Source organism: Camellia sinensis, chromosome 14 (genome assembly GCF_055761805.1).
Source record: "Camellia sinensis isolate YWXY chromosome 14, ASM5576180v1, whole genome shotgun sequence".
Lineage (NCBI taxonomy): Eukaryota > Viridiplantae > Streptophyta > Magnoliopsida > Ericales > Theaceae > Camellia > Camellia sinensis.
The window spans coordinates 101,411,985-101,428,302 of record NC_138974.1 but is presented as its reverse complement, the minus strand read 5'-3'; the positions used below and the strand labels follow the sequence as shown (position 1 = coordinate 101,428,302).

Below are 16,318 nucleotides of genomic sequence, written 5' to 3'. Positions count from 1 at the left end.
ATTCAGAATATGTTGGATCTCATGGAATTGTTCCATAATGGGCTTTGTATCAATCATAGTAAAACGCATAAAATTAATAACAAAAAATTTCTTACTGGTGGCATCCTTGGTGAGGTACTTTGACTGTAATATGTCCAAGAGTTGTTTTGCCGTTTCCAGATGTTGATACACATCGAACAAAAAGTCTGACAGCGTATTCAAAATGTGTCCTCGGCAAATGTAGTAGTCATTCTTCCATTTGGTTCTAGTAGGGGTTTGCTCCATAGTCTCATCTTCTTGCTCCGCTGGATAAGGAGTATTCAGCTCATAGACCACTTTGAAAGTTGGGAGCAAAAAATGCATCTTTTTTTGCCAGCGTCAAAAATTTCCTCCATCCAATTGGTCAAGCTTCGTGAAATCTTGAGTCATTTTTTGAATAAACATCGCCATATCAATTATTGTCTTTAGATTGTTAGAACAATTAGTCTTGAATTCTTCAATTGGTGGTTTTCAGGTCATCAAGACTTGGCAATGATCTTGTCTATATAGAACAAAAATTTAGTGCTTCAAGTTGTGTTACGTAGTCGTTTTTCTAAAGATAATATTTGCATCCACCAAAAAGTGTGCAGGGGATTACAGCAAATTCGCCTCTAGGATACAATGAAGCATGATCTAAAGATCAAGTCTACTGGTGTCTGCACTGACGACAGTAGATCAGAATACTCATGATATAATCAAGAAAACCAAAACACTAATAAGTCTACCTGTAAGAAAAGTAGAAACTTGCTTAAGAAACATTTGATTGAAAACTCTAAATCAAGAGGGAGAGAGTGTGAGAATTGCAGGAATGCTTTCTAAATTTTGGATGGATTGAAATGGCTGATTTCGCAACCTATTTATAGGCCTTGATGCATTTGATCGAATGATCATATCCCTTGATTGCACCCGATCAGATCTGACCGTTGGATCGACGATCTATGGTGTAGATCATTCTCACAACGAATAGACGCATTGACTAATCATACCTGATTGTAATTGGGTTCCATCTCATTCGTTCGATCGCGCATCTCCAATCAACGACTATGATCAAACCACTCCAGATCTAACACACAACCGTTCGATTAGTTAGTTGACTCATCACCAACGGATGCCACATCACTGCCACGTGGAGCTGACTATATTCCACGTCACCCATGCCACGTCATCGCTCCAACCTGTCCGATGCAAATTGAGAAGCGCCCTCATGGTGCCTTGCGCCGATGCGTCCGTGCAAAGTGTGCCATCAAACCCCACACAGTCCATTGCCCATGCTGGGCACACGTGTGGTGCAAAGCACCATCCTTGCAGTGTGAGTGCATGCACACTAGTTTTCACCTCACAATTCCATATTCGAAGGAATATTCCATGTAACACTTTATTAAGTGCTCCATTTTTTGCTCTCTTTCCAATGTGGGACAAAGTCCCCAAACTTATTTCAGACTTTCCAAAGAAACATGGAAGATTTTGAAAACACCCAAAAACTACACAATAAATTTGAAAACCCATTTTAAAAATTGCCCAACACAGAAGAGCTTAGTCTCTTGAATAAACATAAGGTTAATGCTTCTGACCAAATTAGACATGAATATTATACAAAAAGCAGTGTCCTTAACTGTGCTGAATGAACTGTCTCTCCAACAAGCCAATATAGAAGGAAAGCGCATCTACATGCTGGTCTGCCTTCACTTCCAAGGCCATCATCATGCTCTAAATAAAAATGTGATATGACATTATACACTTGCAATGCATTTTCGGTAAATGCATGAAGCATTTCATCATACACTTGTAATGTAATGCCAGAAGAAAGTTTATTTTCAAAATTTCTCAATCCAAGAAAAAACGCGATACCAACCTGCTGATGGAGGGGCAACATCGCTGCTGGAAAAGGCTTGGAGATGCCGGGGTTGGAGTTGACCATTAATGGAGGAGCCTCTTGCACTGTGGATCTGATTTAGAGCAAAATTGGATGGGGTAGGTATTCTGAGTGAAGAGTGAATGACTTGATAAAAAAAAGTGACTGCCATTAGCCCCTGTTTACCAAAACGATGTCACTTTCTCAGTACCAAAAACAGCACCATTCCACTAAGTACATTCTCCTTCCACGAAAACATTCTTATATATCTCATTTTTTCCCCTCTATGTCCCATTTTAAATCTGTTTAGCTCATTGCTCATCAATATTTGCTCTCTTATCTGTTACCTGCCCCCATTTTCTCTACCCCGATAAAGTAGGGGATGGAGACAAGGGACTCCAAACCCGCCCCCGCCACATTGTCATTCCTATGGACTTCAAGAATAGTAATACTACGAACTCACACACAAAAAAAAAAAATAATAATAATAAATAAATAAAAAAGGTACCTGTAATTTAAAATCTATGACCAAAATTCACTCAAGATGTAACCCCACTACAAGAACTTTAAAAGTACACGATAGATCAAAAATTCTTGACAATTTTTTACTATTCTCTGATTCCGTAGACTTTTCCCATCACGAATTGAACCCTTAAATCCTTCTCTCTTTTTTTTAGATGTCATGGCAGGTTTTTTTTTTTTTTTTTTTTAGCATTTTACTACAATGACTTGGCAAGACTCAACTCACATTGCAGGCCATGTATAAACGAGAGAGAGAGAGTTTCTGTAACTGATGTTTCCTCTATAGAAATTAAAAAGCTGGTGATTTATTTATTACTAGACCAGCTTTACAATATAAAATTACACTGTAGTTAAAAATGGGGTTACTACTTGTCACATTATAAGGGTTTGGTTATCAATAATACTATGATGATCATATTTTCTTATTATTTTTGTACACCATCTCATATGTCACCATTGCATTGATAACAAGTGACGAGACTCATTAAATCAATACAGTGTTTAACATAAAATGGTGAACAAACCAAATATAAAAAGAAAAAAAAGAGTATAATCATCATAACATTATTGTCAAGCAATCAACCCGTCTACCTTACCTAGACTTGACAATTTCTTCTTTCATGGCCAAAGAGAGAGCACTGAGCTTGCCACCACATTCCACTCTGACTGAAGGCATCACAACAGCCCTACTTCCCACAAATCCACCTTCCCCAATACTGATCTTCCCAAACTTAACTTTTCCTCCTTCACCTTCATATATATGTCCAAACAGAAGAGCTTCCTTACCCACACAACCACCTCTCTCAATCTCCACCATTTCAGGGTTCAAAACTGCTTCCATGCTATCCACATAAGCACCAAACTCAATATCTGATCCCATAAGCTTCATCCACATCACAAACAAAACAGACCCTCCTGTCATTTGCATGAAATAATCCCCAACTACTGTCCTAAAAGCTTGCCATATAGTGTCCATAAACACTTCTTTACTCCAAATGAGCACTGTTTTGCCTTCTTTTTTCTTCCCCACCAAGACCCATTTGGCCACAACACAAGCTAATGCAGTCAAAATCCCTGAAGAAACCCAGAACAGAGGAAGCAACCAATGCAATGGATACTTCATGGTGTCCTTCATGTAAAGAACCCAACTTAGAGGACCAAAGATTACTAACCCCATGAAGTAATATGGAAGAACAGTTTGTAGAATAGGTTGACCAAATATAGCCCATGAAGCTTGATACCAAGTCCTTGCCAAAGTCACTTCTTGTGTATCCTTTTTTTCCAATGCTGCCGCCATAGGACAGCCAGAAAGATCTACTTTAACATCGGATTGCTCTATGAAGGACCTCCATGCCTCGGGAAGTGGTTCCCCATTTCTCAAATGCTGGCAAATCTCATAGATCAATGAACGGCCGTGATCAATTGAAGCACTCTGGGAAGACGATGTAGCTCGGATGACATCCACCTCGGGGCATCGGAGGAAGGGGTTGAACTCCAACTCCTCTGATTGTTCTTTGGTGAGTTTTTGATCAAGAACTATCTCCCCAACATCAATCAATGGGAACTCAGTCTCATCCCATGGCTTTGTGCAGTCAAGTGCAATGTCTCGAATGGCTTCATCCTGTGGTATGGACCGAAATTGGAGTTGGAAAACATAGCGGACCCCACCAGGTGAATCAATGCGGTGTTGGAAATCTTCAGCAAGGAAAAGTAGCGGGCGACTGTCATTTTCATCCCTTGGAATTGCCCCTGTTTCTGGAGGGAGAATCCCAATGGGCACCACTCTACCTGAATCTTCACTGATCTTTTCATCAAAAGGCCGCAACTTGAACTTCACATACATTTCCTGTCCATCTATGAACCGGAAGAGTCTGCATATATTAGAGTAGTAATGCATCTCGGTATATGAGTTTGAATTGCGGAGGGAATTCCACACTGCATCACGAACATGTGGGACACGCTTCACATGTGCTTCCCTTGCAGGTAGACCACATACAAGCCATGTTGCAAAATCAGAAATTGTCCGGGCATAGAATGCATTGCCTGTCTTCAAGGTCAAGTCAAGCAGCGGAGAATCTGCACCTGCTTTATCTGAGAAAATTCTTACCGCTGCACCACGTGCATCGATCCTAGCATCATCATCAGCACTCAAGCTATTACTGTGCCGAATTATGACAGGATAACTCTTTCCAGGTTGGAATATCTTGTGATCTGGAAAGCTTTTGATGTTATCATATATCTTCAAAACTCCCTTCCCACTGACACCAATTCGATGGAAATATCTTGTTCTAACCTTCAGAGTTGTCGCAGCCAAATTTGCAGCTAGATTTCCAACTATCTTCTTGTATTTCATGTCCATCTCTTCTATTCGTTCATCCAAAGCATGCATGGTGTTCTTGATCATGATTGGATTTTGAGAACCAATATAAACACCACCCCTTCGGAGAACTGAATACATTGGAGCAACAGAAAGTGCACCAAGAAGAACATCCTTCTGCATAACTGAACCAGGAAGGACTAGGCTTTGACTCCCCACCACAGAGTTATCTTGCACCTCTATTTTACCAGATACAAACCCAATGGATGAATAGAAACCAGCTATGATCCGGCTGAAGTCACCTAGATGGACACCATCACCGATTGAAATTAACTTGGGTTCTGAAACAGGGTTTATGGCTCTAATAGAACAATGTTTTCCAACTTTTGCACCTAAAAGACGCAAGTACATGCAAAAGGCTTCTGTTCCAGAAAGCAGCTTGGCAAATCTAAGGTGGCAGGCTATGGTAATCCGGTGGCAAAGCCAAGTTTGCAAGTGGCTTTGCTTTGTTTCCTGGTGTCTGGTAAGAAAATGCGCCACAATAGCGGTGAGGAAGCTGAGTATCAAGCCATGAGCAAGGTAAGCAATGGCAACTGAGATGGCAAAGCTCTTTGCTGTTGAAAAGGCACTACCAATCATAGTGGCATATGCAATGATGGCAAAGGGAAACCAGTGGAAAGCACCAGAGATACAGAGGAATGCAAAATGTTGTATTGAAGGAGGCTTTTGGGATATCCAAATATAGAGGAAGTAAAGGATAGCTGCTGAGAAGGAGCTGAGAAAACCAACCACGTAGATACCCATGAGGTGGTAAATAGCTCCAGTTTGAGTATCACTAGTGGCTTTTTGCAGTGTTGCACCCTGCAACCATGGTAAAAAAACATAAGGCACTAGCGATCCAGGACAAGTTGCATGCATTCATTAAATATTAAACGACAGTCATCTCACAGATACGTCAGTATGAGCACAGTAAGGCAAAACGGTAACATCTGATCAGTGCAATGCACAAGAAAGCCAAACAAAATTGGAATTTTTGTATTTAACCACCTTGGTGACTAGTAGTAATTTACAATACATTCCACAACAACATATTTTATCATCAGAAATTCTCATAATCACAGTCATCTCCATGCAAGTTGACAAGGGAATAGGCATGTAGTCTAAAATGAAAAAGTATAACGAGAAAGATGAATGAAATTCAAGTCTGAAAGTAAGTGATTATATAAGACAATACTTCCTTCTTATTTTATTTTTCTTTTTAGACTGTTGTCACTAGATGGCTAGATGGTGAATTTCTTGAAATAAATAAATAAAACTTGGAAATCTCCAAACTTACAAGTGAGTGACGAGACACTCATAAATCTTATTAATGCAAGTAACAAACTATGATGACAGTACCTTTTCATGTTAATTTCCGATTTGTAAGATAATTGCCTCATCTGAACAAGAACTAGCATTTGGAACCAATGCTTCCAGGGAAGGAAAAAAAAAATAAAGAAAAAAGAACGATGGTTGTATTGAGAAAAATGAGAGACCTTAGTGTTATCTTGCTGAATGAGTAATGCAAAATGCCATCTACAAGTACAATATCATGACTTAAAAACATGATCTTTGGTGCCGACAAATGGATCGAAAGAAAAATAAGATACTTTTCTAAGTAATCAATTCAGAATCCATGGAAGTAACAGAACATAAGATGCATTTAGAAGAAAACTTTTTAGTATTTCAACTTTAGAACAAGCCAAACTTCTTAATTAGCATATCTATAATTTAAATAAAGATGAGAAGTTAAAGTATGTACCTTCTGAATATTTTTACCCCTGGTAGATTTGAAAACAGGCTTGCCTCCTTCGGTCTTTTGCAAAGCTGGTACTTCACAATCTTCTCCCAGAACACTTCCTTTCTGGATCAAGGCATAAGGACCAACCGAAGAATTGCTTCCAATTTTTATTGGAAGGAAACTCAAGATTCCATTTTTCACCTCATGGCTTTGAACCAATGCCCCTTCTGCAATCACAGCCCCATCTCCTATAGAAACTAGTGATGGATCTGTAATGTCAACAGTATCGAGCAAAACTGATGATCCAATCCTAGCCCCAAGCATTTGAAACCAAAATTTCAAGAACACTGTTCCTCGTAGATGCACCGCCATAACTCTTGAAGAAACTTCATGGGCCTTGTAGAGTGCCCACCATTTCACAAAATCTGTTGACCATATGGAAACTTCAGGGGTGAGGGCATAGTTTGGTTGAAGGAATGAATTCCCGAAGAAAGCAATACAAATGCAGGTTAAGAATGTGCAAAGGATCCAAGCAAGCGGGGCAAAGGCTAGGGAAATCATATAATTCAACCATGGACTTTGGCTCAAAGATATCAGATTCATAAAAGCAGAAACTGATAGATATGCAGGGAGGATCAGCATGGAGGAAACATACGTAAGAGCTAGAAGTTGTAATAAGCAAATTCCCAGTTGGAAAGAATGGGAAACTTCAGGTATCAACTCAGAAGAATCAGTCTCTGGTTCTGGAAGATAAGATGGAATTGTTGTACTATGAGGTTGAGACTTCTTAAGAAGATCCTCTGAGAAACTTGCAAGTTCTTCAATGCAAGTGGCAGTGAAAATATCAACTGCCCCCACTGGCACTCCTAGGAAATCTGAAAGCTTTTGAGCTGCTCTGACTACACCAATCGAATCAATTCCATAAGATACCAGGTTCTCAGTTGTAGAGATCTTGTTGATAGAAATACCTGCCTGTTCTGAAACAAGCCGCCTCAGAAACTCTGTGATTTCTTTGTTACCCAATCTCGTAAATGGTAAAGGAGGACCATTAACCATCTGAGATCGAGGTGTTTTTCCCTCTTTACATGTACCTGTAGTGAAGGAACGAGCCAGAAATCTTTTTGACATAATTGGATCTGGCACTAAATTGAGTGTTCCATCAGTGAACTGTTTGAGGCAATCAAACCTCTTGATTTTACCAGATGTTGTTTTACTGATGGTTCTGGGCTTGATTAGCTTAACAGAAGCAACAGTGACCCCATGTTCTTCTGCAACTCGGGTTTGAATTTGTTCAATGGCATGTTTAGGAACAGGTTTACCATCTCTGACCTCTGCAATGACAACCAAGCCTACTTGATCAGAACTATTAGGAACTGATATCCCTTTTGTTGACAATATTTCCTCTGGAACCCCAATGACGGCACAGCAACCTGGGCGAATAAGTTCAGATGAGCTCTCAACTGTCTTTTCTACGTCTGCCGAGTATATGTTTCTACCAGCAACAATGATAAGATCTTTGATTCTACCAGTGATGAACAACTTCCCATCAATTATCCGCCCCAAATCACCAGTTCTTGTGTACTTTTTATTGGGGCAACTCTGAAATATATTTCCGAAAGTTCTCTCAGTCAGATCCTCCCTACCCCAGTATCCAATTCCTGCACTTGGACTGCTAATCCATATCTCTCCCTCCTTTCCAGCTTCTTTGTGCTCTTTGTCGGTTTCTGGATCAACTATTCTAATGTCAACATCCGCATCATCTGGATTCACATATCCACAGCAAACTCTTCCTTGCCAATCTACCAAGATGGGAATCCCTTCACCGTAAGCACAACTAACAAACACACAATTTTCTGCCAGTCCATAACCAGGAGCCATCACCTCTTGGGAAAGACCAAAAGAACTGGTGAGCTCAACAAATCTTTTGAGAGTTTTCTGTCTCACCGGTTCAGCAGCAACCATGAAGAAAATCATTGAAGAAAGATCATAGTTCCGAACCTTATCCTTGTCTGATTCTAATCTTCGAACCACAAGTTCAAAAGCAAAGTTGGGGCCGGCACTGTGTGTACCATGATATTTGCTTATGATCTGAAGCCACAAGAGGGGGTTCTTGATGAATGTAATTGGGGAGAATAATATGGCAGATCCCCCACTAACCATAGCTGTAAAAATTCCTCCTATCAGTCCCATATCATGGTACTGAGGAAGCCAGCTTACTAGGACTGTCTTTGATGTGCTGCTGTATCTTTTCCGCATTAACTTCACATTATGAATTAGTCCTCCATGAGTTATCATCACTCCTTTAGCATCACCAGTTGATCCTGATGTGAATTGCAGAAAGCAGAGATCATTGGCCTGGGGTTCAGAAGGATAATCTATGTCCTCTGGAAGTGTGTTTTTGGAGTTCTTAATCCAAGAATCTGTGTGTAACCATGGAAGATTAGGCCAGCGAGCTGAGGATTTCCCATTTTTACTCGCCAATGAGATCAAATTCTTCACGGCACCTGCCCAAACAGCTGAATGATAACCAGTGGTTGATAGGATTGCCACTGCATTGCATGATTTGGCAATGTTTTCAATCTTCAAAAGTGCTTGTCCGCCTCTTTGAAGCGGATCTGGAGGAAGAACTGGGACTGGTAATACTCTAGCTCTCAAGCACCCAAAGAAAGCATCAATGAAATCAAGTCCGGGGATGTGGACCAGGAGAACCCGGTCACCAGGCTTGATTACTGGTTTCTGGCCTCTCAAGAGGTTTCGAGCTATGCAAGAAGCATTGGCATGAAGTTCTCCATAAGTCCTCTGATACGCCCCTTCCCCTTCTTCATTAATCCAAGTGTAGAGGGTTTTATTTTGAGTGACTTTATGAGATCCCCAGTGCTTCAGATAGCCATCAAGTGTACACAAATCAGGAAATTTCACTCCTGAGGATTCTTCTAACGCTTTGGGTTTTCTATCCCAGCGATCTGATTGAAGTGGAAAAATTCTCTGCAGAAACAGTGTATGTTCAGAACATCAAAAAATGTAATCTGATTACTGGTCTTTTTAAAAATATAGAATGTGAAGTTTACCTTAAGATATGGGAATGTCGGCAATGAACTATCATTTGCAAAATGCTTGCAGACTAGAGCTATGGCATAAGATGAATTTCTTTCAGTGAGCTCAAATGCCACAAGTCCACCTACATAGTAAGTGTTCTGCTGACCTTGAAGTTGACTCTCCACTTTGTCATAGAACCCTTCCTTCATATCTGTATCCAAATTAAAGAAAATTTGTAATCGAAAAGATTGCAATGGTAAATGGTGAGACATTAACTCATTGAGCTTACCTTGGCTGTTTACATGAGGAAAGTACTTGAATCGCCGTTGCAAAACTACTTTCTCAACTATCCCCCCCATATTTTTAACTGCATCCATTGCAAGCTCTGTGACCCTTGTTCCCATAATATCTGCAGAATTGCCATAAGACCAGAACAGGAAAATATCTGTCTCCGCATAGAATCTCTGCATTGCAACTGGATTTCCTATAGTTGCAGGATCGTCCATGAACTCATCGAAGTAATAAAACCCAACTGGCAAATGTTCCAGCCCTCTAATCTTCAAAACAGTGGTATAGTAATCAATAGTTTGTACTCTACTGAACAAGTCCTTTTCCAGCTCACTATAGTCCATTACGTGGTTTTCGTCTTCTGCAGTGAGAAAAGCCGTAGTTTAAAATTTAAAATGACAAAAGCTTAAAGCAATGAGAAGCCTAAAAGGAAATATTTATATACAAATCTGACAAACCTGCTAAACATTGAGGTGATCTGTAAGTTTTTCCAATCTTGAAAGGGAAAGACCCAGAAATAATTATCTTATCAAATTCCATTACTTCAACATCTCTGTCATTACTTTTAACATCAATGCTGACACCACATGAACTGCGTCGAACTGCCAATACTTCAGTGTTGCAGCGCACTTCTATTGGCAGAGCTTCACTGATCTTCTGCCAAAATCTCATGTATCCATCTTTAAAACGTCGAATCTTTCCAGCCATAGAAGTTCGGGTAAACTCATGAATGTAAGCATAGGACATGTCTTGAACAAAACCATATCCAGAAGCAGTGTATCCATAAGCTACAGATTTGGGAACAGATTTGAATCCACGACCCTCAAGAAACACAGGAGTTGAATCTGAAGCCAAATCACTCACAGCATGGACCCCAATTCTACCTGAATCCTTTGCTTTCTCCTGTCAGGATTCAAAGTGGAGAATTAAACCAAAAAGAGAAGTGGAGAGTAAAACTAACTGCTGCGCTCTAAAATCAAGCAACAATCTAGTTCTGTGAACTACAATAGAAACTGACCTGGAGTTCTAAGGTCAGTGAAATTACAGATACATAATCATCAGCTACTTGGATGTCCTGATACTTTCCCGTAGAGTAGTCAATGAGTGCAAGTTTGTGGGAGTCCAATTCAACTAGTTCAGACTCGCTTTCTTTTGCCAAATGAAAGATTGTTGGAGCACTGTTTGCTGCAAGAACTTGACCTCCGAGATCATAAATCTTTCCTGTAAAAGAAAAAGAAAAATATGCATGTCTCGTTAGAATTTAAGGCAGAAAAAAACAATTTAGACTAATAACACAGCTGTGTTTGCTTTGTACCTTCAATATCAGCCGATTCACACATGCCACTAACAGTGTGATACTTCTCAACCACAGTTACATTAGTGTAACCAAGCTTACTTAGTGCATAAGCAGCTGATAATCCACTTGGACCCCCACCAATTATCCCGACTCTGGTGTTCACAGGCAAGCATGGATGAACCTTGGAAAATTGATCTTCTACTGATTTTTTCGGGTCCATCTTCCCTGTCAAGATTACAAAACAAGCTGAGACCTAGCTTCCATTTGCATCACTCCCAATTTTTCCAAACAATACACAAGGGCGTATACAAGAATAACACAAAATCTTGAATCAAACAAACACTAATCTTAGATTATAAAAGAAACACTAGCACTTTATATGTTCTTCATTGTTGTGTTAAATATCAGAGAGCTTCTAGTGGGTTATATAACCACCCAGCAGGAAGAACAGCAAAAACAGAAACCCTTGTCAGACAAAAAGATTCTTAATGTTTAAAACAAAGCTCCTAAATATATTCCTAATATTGACATATTATATGAAAGATATGCCAAACTTATCTGCTAAAAAAAATCTTCCTCATAAGAAACAGCCAGAACACACTGGAATCATCCCAACTTTATTTCCCCCCCTCAACGTTGCAGCTAAAAAAACCAATCATAACAGCAAGAGAATATGGCTTTAAAATCCCAACTTTCATCATGTTACGAAAAAGTTATTCATTAATGTTACTGCTGCATAAATCTTGAAAGGCTACGATTTGTAGTGTGGACTGTGGAGAAACCAACAATTCCAATAATCAATATCATATTTAGAAAACCGCATAACAGAATCGAGAACATACCTTTGAGATGAAAAGAAGTTATCTCCACCTCTGGAGCTGCCTTAGCCGGCTTGGAGCACCCTATATACCCCTCCCTGTAATGCCACTGTTGATGGAGTTTAAGAATCCAAAAATTGGCATATGAATCAGGTAGATAAATTATTCTTTACCCACCAAACTAGCATTACTCTCACTCCCTCCTCATTCTCTCTTATCCCCTCTTACTATAGATACTACATGATCTCTGAAACAGAGCCAGTTATCATGAAAGAAAACTCCTCTCGATTGTTCTCTATGAGATTGTCTCTTCAATCTCTATACTATGTTTCTCTCACGGTTTGAATATTTACCAAAATCAATGAACCTGCGTGGGTCACCGAGAAAGACAGTTGTCTCTCTCTCTCCAACATTTTCTCTCTTAATGTATACCCTTCAAAAACAATCAAACAGTAAGTCATTGAAAAAGAAAACTCTCCTTTAAAAAAATCATCTCTTCTATCATTACAATCTGTTTCTCCTCAAATTTTCATTACAAAATCAATAAAACATTGTGATCCATTGACAAACTATCTCTCTCTCTCTCTCTCTCTATATATATATATATATATATGTATATATATAGACATGTACATTACAACATTAACAAAACATAATCATCCCGTAACGAAAAAAATCACCTTCTTTTTCTATCTACAATAACATTTTGATATCAACAAAACAGAACACATGAAGCATTTGACGCCCTTGGGGTCACTCAGTATACCCTCATTACCAAAAAGAAATGACATCTCTCACTTGAGAAACCCTCCTTTATATTTACATTACATAAACAAAACAATTCACACCTTAATTAAAAAAAAATATATATATATATAAATAAACCTCTATCTCCTACAATGTACAAAACAGGTAAAACAGAGAGTAAGCCATTGAAGGATTCAAAATAAATAACTAAAGAAGGCACAGTATAGTAGATTAAATAAAACCAACCTGAGAAGTGAAATTGGGAAAGGCAGAGTAGTGTAATACAATGCCAAATGGCAGAGTTGCAGTTCTTAGATTTGTGACGACCACCTATTCTCCACAAAGCGTAACTGATGATCTCATGGTTGAGTCGAATTTAAACAACCATAAAAGATGCTTGTTAGGTCCCAAGTAATACACGACAAACCTTTCATTTGTCAGATCAATACTGACTTCATGTTTTCCTTCGGCGAATCCGATAATTTCTTCTTTATTTTTACAACGTTGACACTCTGAAAATATCAAAATCAAATCATATACCCAGCAATATACTAATATTCTCCTCCTTGTGCAAAAACACCTAGGTGGCATTTTGTAATGTCCGTCTTGTCAACCACCACAACCTAGGACTATTTGTTGATGTTGATAGATACTGTAGTATTCTATTCTATCACCAGCATATACTCTGCTATACTATACACTTGCTCAGTGAGAGATTATTTATGTATATTATATTATATATAGATGAGAGAGAGAGAGAGAGAGAGAGAGAAATAAAAAAAAAAATAAAAAAAAAAGGATTTGGACCGTCCCCTCTCTCTCTCTCTGTGCGCTGTTTGTGTTTCATGGCGGAATTAATTAGCAAACGTCGACGGTCATCTCGAAGTTATGCTTGCCTTTTTTATCACTTGCTATGTAACATTCTTTTACAGATTCGCATTTTCAAACAGGCTGATTGTTCGGTAGCTGTGAATACGGCTACAAAATATTTCATAATTGTATAATTGGTGAAAAAAATAAAATATTAATTATTTATGTTAAGGATTAAAAAATAGTGAAAATTATTTATAAGTCTTATTAGGGAGACTTATACTACATATGGTCCTACTAAAAAATTTATGTTCCCATTAGTCATGTGGAAAGTTTGTTGACACAATTAGCCTCAATATTAGTTGTTAATACCATAAATAATAGTAAAACCATATATAGGAAATTGAATGTTACCATACATCATATCTATATAAACGTAACGTGATACCTACATAAACGTAACGTGACACCTATACGTAACGTGACACCTACATAAACGTAACGTGACACCTATGATCTATGGTAAAATTGCATGTTAGGAAATTGCATGTTACCATAGATCATATCTACATAAACGTAACATAACGTAATGTGACACCTACATAAACGTAACGTGACACGTATGATCTATGGCAACATTCAATTTTCTATATAGGAAATTGAATGTTACTATAGATCATATCTACATAAACGTAACGTAACGTTACACCTACATAAACGTAACGTGACACCTATGATCTATGGTAACATTCAATTTCCTACCATAAATGCGGAAGCAGCAAGTAAAATGAAGAACATGGATTACGAAATTAAATATGACTAAAATTGAACAATCAGAATTGGAAGGCACTAATTAAAGAAAATCATTTAATAAAATCATTTAATAAAACTTTTACAGAAAATAACTTACAATTACAAGAGTTGCAGTACAAATACAATCGTTGTAGTTGCAAGGATCTTAACTAGGTTACAGACGAGAAAAGGTAATTGGCACTCAGAACACTCTGGGTTTTTTTTTTTACAATAATGGAAGAAGAAAATTGAAGAATTGCTGAGTGATTACAATATATAGAAAAGCAAATTAACTATGCAGCATGTGACTTGGTTGATTGATCGAAGGCAGCTGGCAGCATTGAAGACTGAGCAGGGCTGTCGGTTGCTTTCAGCTGATTGATTGAACAATTGAGCAGCTTTAACAAAAGTTGATTGAACGAATAGTGACAGCGAACAGTAAAAGTGAACAGTAACTTTTACTATTCATCACTTTCGGTGAAACATGTGAATAGAGGAATCAATATAAATACAAATTGGCAGCTTTTTTCAAAAAGAGTATTGATTGAAGCTAATTTGTATCTATATGAAATCTAATGTTGATCAAATAAATGGATCCTGAGCATCTTGAAATTCAGGACCGGAATATTGATTGGTTGATCCTTCAGAAGAGTGTGAATTCTCTGAACCTTCTTCTGAATTGTCTGAACTGGATGAATGGGCTTCACTTTGATCCATAATTTGTTGGACTAGCTGGAGCACTTCATCTGTAGATAATTTGGACTTGCTTTTGGACTAGACTTTGGGCTGAGCAAGAGGTGAAATGGGCTTGGACTGAGCCTTGGATTTGGATTTTGATTTGGGCTTTGATTAAGTCTTGGGCTGAGCCGGTAATGCAGGAGCTTTGGACTTAGCCTTGGACTTTGATTTATCAGTTGTGGGTTGAATATTGGACTTGGATGAAATGGGCTTGAAACCACTAGATGTGGGGCTTCCAAGGTTGATTGGAGGAAGACTGGGCTGACTTGCTTGACTGATTGCAGCAGTTGGGTTCTGCTGAGCTTTAACCATTGCAGGAGTAGGAGCACATTGATCAAATGGGAATTCTTCTTGAACAATTTCAAATATGTGGGGCAAATTGAACTTAGCCCACCATTTGACTGAATGCTGACGGATGACTATTTTATCATCAAGTCCATAATGCCATTTAAATATCCAAGGGATTTTATATTTGGATATAAAAATTAACAATAATGGAAATTGACGTTGATGAGTGGTGAATGGGTAAACAGAGGCAAAATAATGAATTAGTTCACTAAGATCACCAGGGAGGATATCTGAAATAGCGCCATAATGAGTCCACCATCGCAGAAACCAGAAAGGTAATTCAGACTTGAATTTTTGATCAAAAGAAATGAACCAAGAGTGACTCAAAGTTTCATTTTGGTACAAGAAGATCTTGAACCAAGCATCAACATAATCATTGTAATAACCCGACCCTCGTACATGTTTTCTGATATATTTTCAGTCCCTGTTTTGTGCTTTCGGATGCTTATTGTGAAATCCTATGAGAAATTACGGTTAAGAAAGTGAACTTCATGTTTAAAGATGCCTATCTGTTTGATAAGAAATGTATCTGTTGCAACTATAAAGTTTGAATTAGAAATTGGAAGCCTTAGGGGCCTGCTTATCTGAAATTGATTTTATATATGTGATCAACATAATTTTTAGGTAATATTAAGCGTTTCTGTGGAATTTCAATTTCAGATGTTTAAACGATTGATTTTCGTCTTTATTCACCCTTTATATATGTATGTCTATAAGAGCCTCTATGAACTCAAGACTTAGGAACTTCCATATAACATATTTCTTGGAGAAAAGTGAAGAGAGGAGAAGATCAAGGGAGAGTTAAGAGAAATTGAAGCTAAGGTAAGGTTAAATTCCCTAATCCAATCTCCTTCCTCAATTTGAAATAAAAAGTTCTTGATTGGGTATGATCTAGAGTGTAATGAGAATCTTGGTTGTGTATGGTGAAGTTTTGGTATGATAATCCTATCATTTG

General features: G+C 38.3%; 1 protein-coding gene across 1 annotated transcript; it reads right to left on the bottom strand.

Annotated features, from left to right (window-relative positions):
- Positions 1–2,651: 2,651 nt before the first annotated feature.
- Positions 2,652–11,345, bottom strand: LOC114269814 (uncharacterized). The gene is made up of 7 exons (XM_082906773.1): positions 11,129–11,345; positions 10,832–11,034; positions 10,272–10,716; positions 9,815–10,174; positions 9,558–9,736; positions 6,511–9,474; positions 2,652–5,570 (listed from the first exon to the last, which is right to left on the bottom strand). The coding sequence occupies exons 1-7, from the start codon at positions 11,328–11,330 to the stop codon at positions 2,985–2,987; spliced, it is 6,939 nt and encodes a 2,312-aa protein (XP_082762899.1). The 5' UTR covers positions 11,331–11,345; the 3' UTR covers positions 2,652–2,984.
- Between the last annotated feature and the right edge of the window lie 4,973 nt (positions 11,346–16,318).

Bases quoted from the DNA above. Each gene is read 5' to 3' on its own strand.
- LOC114269814 (XM_082906773.1), bottom strand. From the start codon at position 11,330: ATGGACCCGAAAAAATCAGTAGAAGATCAATTTTCCAAGGTTCATCCA. The intron at 11,035-11,128 runs GTACAAAGCAAA...TTTCTTTTACAG, and splicing joins TGAATCGGCTGATATTGAAG to GAAAGATTTATGATCTCGGA. The intron at 5,571-6,510 runs GTACATACTTTA...CCATGGTTGCAG, and splicing joins GGGGTAAAAATATTCAGAAG to GGTGCAACACTGCAAAAAGC.